The sequence below is a fragment of the Microtus pennsylvanicus genome, chromosome 1 (assembly GCF_037038515.1).
Source record: "Microtus pennsylvanicus isolate mMicPen1 chromosome 1, mMicPen1.hap1, whole genome shotgun sequence".
Taxonomy (NCBI): domain Eukaryota; kingdom Metazoa; phylum Chordata; class Mammalia; order Rodentia; family Cricetidae; genus Microtus; species Microtus pennsylvanicus.
This window is the reverse complement of record NC_134579.1, coordinates 27,181,644-27,185,076: the sequence shown is the minus strand read 5'-3', so window position 1 is coordinate 27,185,076 and position 3,433 is coordinate 27,181,644. Positions and strand designations below refer to the sequence as shown.

General features: G+C 37.5%; 1 protein-coding gene across 1 annotated transcript; it reads right to left on the bottom strand.

The window, feature by feature from the left end:
• Nucleotides 1-1,032: 1,032 nt before the first annotated feature.
• On the bottom strand, nucleotides 1,033-3,221 carry LOC142854697 (keratin-associated protein 13-2-like). Its single transcript, XM_075984560.1, has 2 exons — nucleotides 2,766-3,221; nucleotides 1,033-1,074 (listed from the first exon to the last, which is right to left on the bottom strand). The coding sequence occupies exons 1-2, from the start codon at nucleotides 3,219-3,221 to the stop codon at nucleotides 1,033-1,035; spliced, it is 498 nt and encodes a 165-aa protein (XP_075840675.1).
• Between the last annotated feature and the right edge of the window lie 212 nt (nucleotides 3,222-3,433).

Genomic DNA, 3,433 nt, shown 5'->3' with positions numbered 1-3,433 from the left:
AAGGACAAAATATCTAGGAGTAATTATTAAAGGAGAAAACATGATCAAAAATATTGCATAAAATGTTAAATAAAAAGGAACAAGAAATAATTAATATAGTTAAAGTGTGAGCCACACAAAATATGAGAGCATGAAACACATATTGGTATCAGAGTGTCTTCCCTGAGGTCCGAGGAGGAAACAGGTCTCATCTGTGTTTGGCAGTGTGGAGCATTTACATCTAGCCCCTTGAGGAAGACCTTTGTGGAAAACCTACAACTTGTATTCTGCTAAATGGGCACTGGATAAAAAGACTACTAATGAATTGCTATATACCCATACATGAATGTATGTTTCAACCCTCATTAGAGAAGTTTCTGTTTGCAGTAGAGACATCTTTGTCATGCTGTCTTATGTCAAGTCTCAGGGGTCATTCTCAAAGAGAATGGCAGGAAGAGCTGGAAGCAGTGGAACGACAAGAAAATGGGCTTTTACAGACAAAGCATGGCTTTTGCACATATGAACTCAGAATGGTTGTGACCACATACTCAGTGCCTGTGAGAGCTCTAGCCAGGCAAACCACAGTGTGGAGCAGAAGAGTGGGCATGAAACATCACCCCTATCTGAGGAGCTGTTAACAACTGCCAGCTGCTGGGTAAGAGGGTGTCAAGTCTTCTTTAAGTGGTTAGCCCCTAATACGTCAACCACAGCAAAACATTGAGCTTGATAGATTAATAAAATATAGTGCTAAAAGACAAAGTAGAATGGGTAGGGAGTGGGAACTGGAGAAGTTTGAGGGTTGAGTATAGTGAAAACATATTGCACGAAAGTTTTTAAGAACTAATAAAAATGAGAAAAAAAAGAGATTTCTTCATAGGATGTCATTAAATACGTTACTATTAATCTATCATTTAGTGTATTAGTTAATAAAATATCTTTAAAATGAGTTAGATTATTCCCTTTTAGCTCTTTGCCTAAATCTGCTTATTTTTATTCTTTATTTTGAGTTTTTCCTGTGAGGCTAATGAGATAGAGGCAATAGGTTAAACCTGTTCATGTGAAACAGTTTCCAGAAAGGCAGAACCGTGAAGATTCCTTGATTGCACTAGGAGCTCAATGTTTTAAATTAAGTGGTTCAGGAAAGAAAAAAAGTATGTAAATTCCTTTAAAAATTCAGCATCTGTGATTAGTGGATCTATAAAAATTGCAAAGTTTTAAGCACTTTGTGGGGCTCCTTTAAGCCTAAAATGGTTAAAACACTTTGTCTCTCTCATATTTGCTAGCATTAAATGGATATTCTATGTCAATATTACTGTGTTCTGTGCAGCATGCAACATGGATGACCCATTGACCCGTGTCAGGACTACAACAGAACACATGATATTTTGATTTTGGAAGGTTCAACATTTTGAATAAACTACCTTTGCTCTCCCTCTCTTTCCTCCTCTCAATATAAATATATATGCATATATATTACAGATAATTTATATGTAGCACATGTAAATGTATATTATAAATATAAAATAACACATATTTTGTGAATATATATATATATATATATATATATATATATATATATATATATATGATTTCTTTTGGTAAGTAGCTGGATATCTTAAAAGTTACATTAAACCAACATACAATAATACCTCCTATTAGTCTTCATTCATAAGATTGGGAGGATACAGGATGTCACATACCATCAATCACTAAAAGATAAAGCTCTCCCCTGGGAGTAAGAACCAGAAGTCCACAATTCCGTGAGTGACCTAAATGTCCTTGAAAGTCCCTGGGATTTAGAATATAAATTGCACCTTATAAATGCAACTCCAGAAAGCACTTCCTCATCACTATTTTTACCAGAATTTTCTTTCTAAGGCTAGATTTCTAAAATACTTGCCAAATAAATTATGGCTAAGCTTCTGAGTTCTCCTGTGTTTTGTGACTCAGACTAAGAATAATAAGACAAAGCTCTTTTCTACTTCTCATGTACATTGGAGGTGAGGCCTGGATAACACTGAAATGAGGGAGGCAGGGAAGTCAGCGTGCACATGAGCCAGGAGGTGTTTGGCTTTAAAGTTGTTCAAGGCTCACCTCTCTCTTGACTAAACATATATACTCAAATACTAATTGTAGATAATTCTGTCCACATAAAGCCCTTACATTATGAATCCTACAACATCTCACTCTTGATGTTTATATTTTAGACACATCCTAATTACTTTGTTTATATGGTTCAGCAAAAAAAAAAATCTGATGCTTCAATAACAAGAAGCTCTCACCTTGCTGCTGATTAACCCAGTCTTCAGATACATATGGCAATCTTTCTAGAACTGAATGTCACCTATAACTAAGGTGACAAAAGAAAAATTATACATTCTCAAATCCATCTGAATAATTATTTTGATCTTTAGTTAAGTTTCTTAAAAACAAATGAAAAAATATGTAAAAATAATAAAGTGGACAAAATATGGAGGCATCAGAATGCACACATTTATTAGACTATTTTTTTTCATTTTTAACTGCTCATAGATGAAATGCAAACAGCACATGTATATAGGTATAGAACAAAGAGCAAGACACAAATTACAGTTAAGCAAAATATCAGAATATTGAAGATGTGGAGGTTTGTCGATGGAAAGATGAAAAGTATCAGTGGCGTAAGCAGGGAAACAATAAACTACAAGCTTAGAGACATTGACATTGATACTGTAAAGATTTGACAGTTAACAGTTGAAAAGCCAAACCAAAATGTCTGTCTAACAACAAAGGGTGACAGGAACTGCCAAGTAGGTTGGGTAGCAGATTCTAGACCCATCACTCAGGGAAGGGAAGTCACAGAATCTGTAATTCATAGCTCTGAAGCCACTGCATCCACAGCCCCCTGAGTAGCAGCTTCTAGATCCACAGCCCAGGGATTGGCAGCTGCTGCACCCAAAGCCCAGAGATCCAGCATATGATCCCCGGCAGGGACTGCAAGGTGTGGAGCTCCTTAGGGAGTAGCAGGCTGTCTGGCAGGGCCTGAACACCATGCAGGACCTCTGGCAGCTGGTGGGCTCAATGCAGGTCTCCTGACATCTGGTGTTCACTGAAGATTCCACCCGGCATGGGCTGGGAGAACAACTGGTAGTGGTGTAGACCAGCTTGCTGGGGTAGGAAGAGCCACAGGGGGAACCTGAAGAGGTCAGGCTGTGCCTAAGGGAGCAGGAGGAGAAGTTTCCAGGGCAGCAACTGTAGGCCATGTTGAGAGCAGATGTGAGCTCAGCTGAATGTAACCTGAGAAGATTCTAAAGATTTTCATCACAATGATGGGCTTAAATAAATCAGAAAAGGGCGTGGTACCAGGCTCAGCCTTGTTCATTTTTTTGCCCTCTCTTTTATTAAGTAAGAATGCTGTCATCTTTCTGTAATTCTATAATTTCAATTATTCTTAAATACTTTCCTGTACCGTATA

What these genes read in the sequence shown, in the direction of transcription:
- LOC142854697 (XM_075984560.1), bottom strand. Translation starts at nt 3,221, where the DNA reads ATGGCCTACAGTTGCTGCCCTGGAAACTTCTCCTCCTGCTCCCTTAGG. An exon ending in TCTGCTACCCAACCTACTTG is followed by an intron (nt 1,075 to 2,765) that starts GCAGTTCCTGTC and finishes AGTGCAATCAAG; the next exon opens with GAATCTTCACGGTTCTGCCT.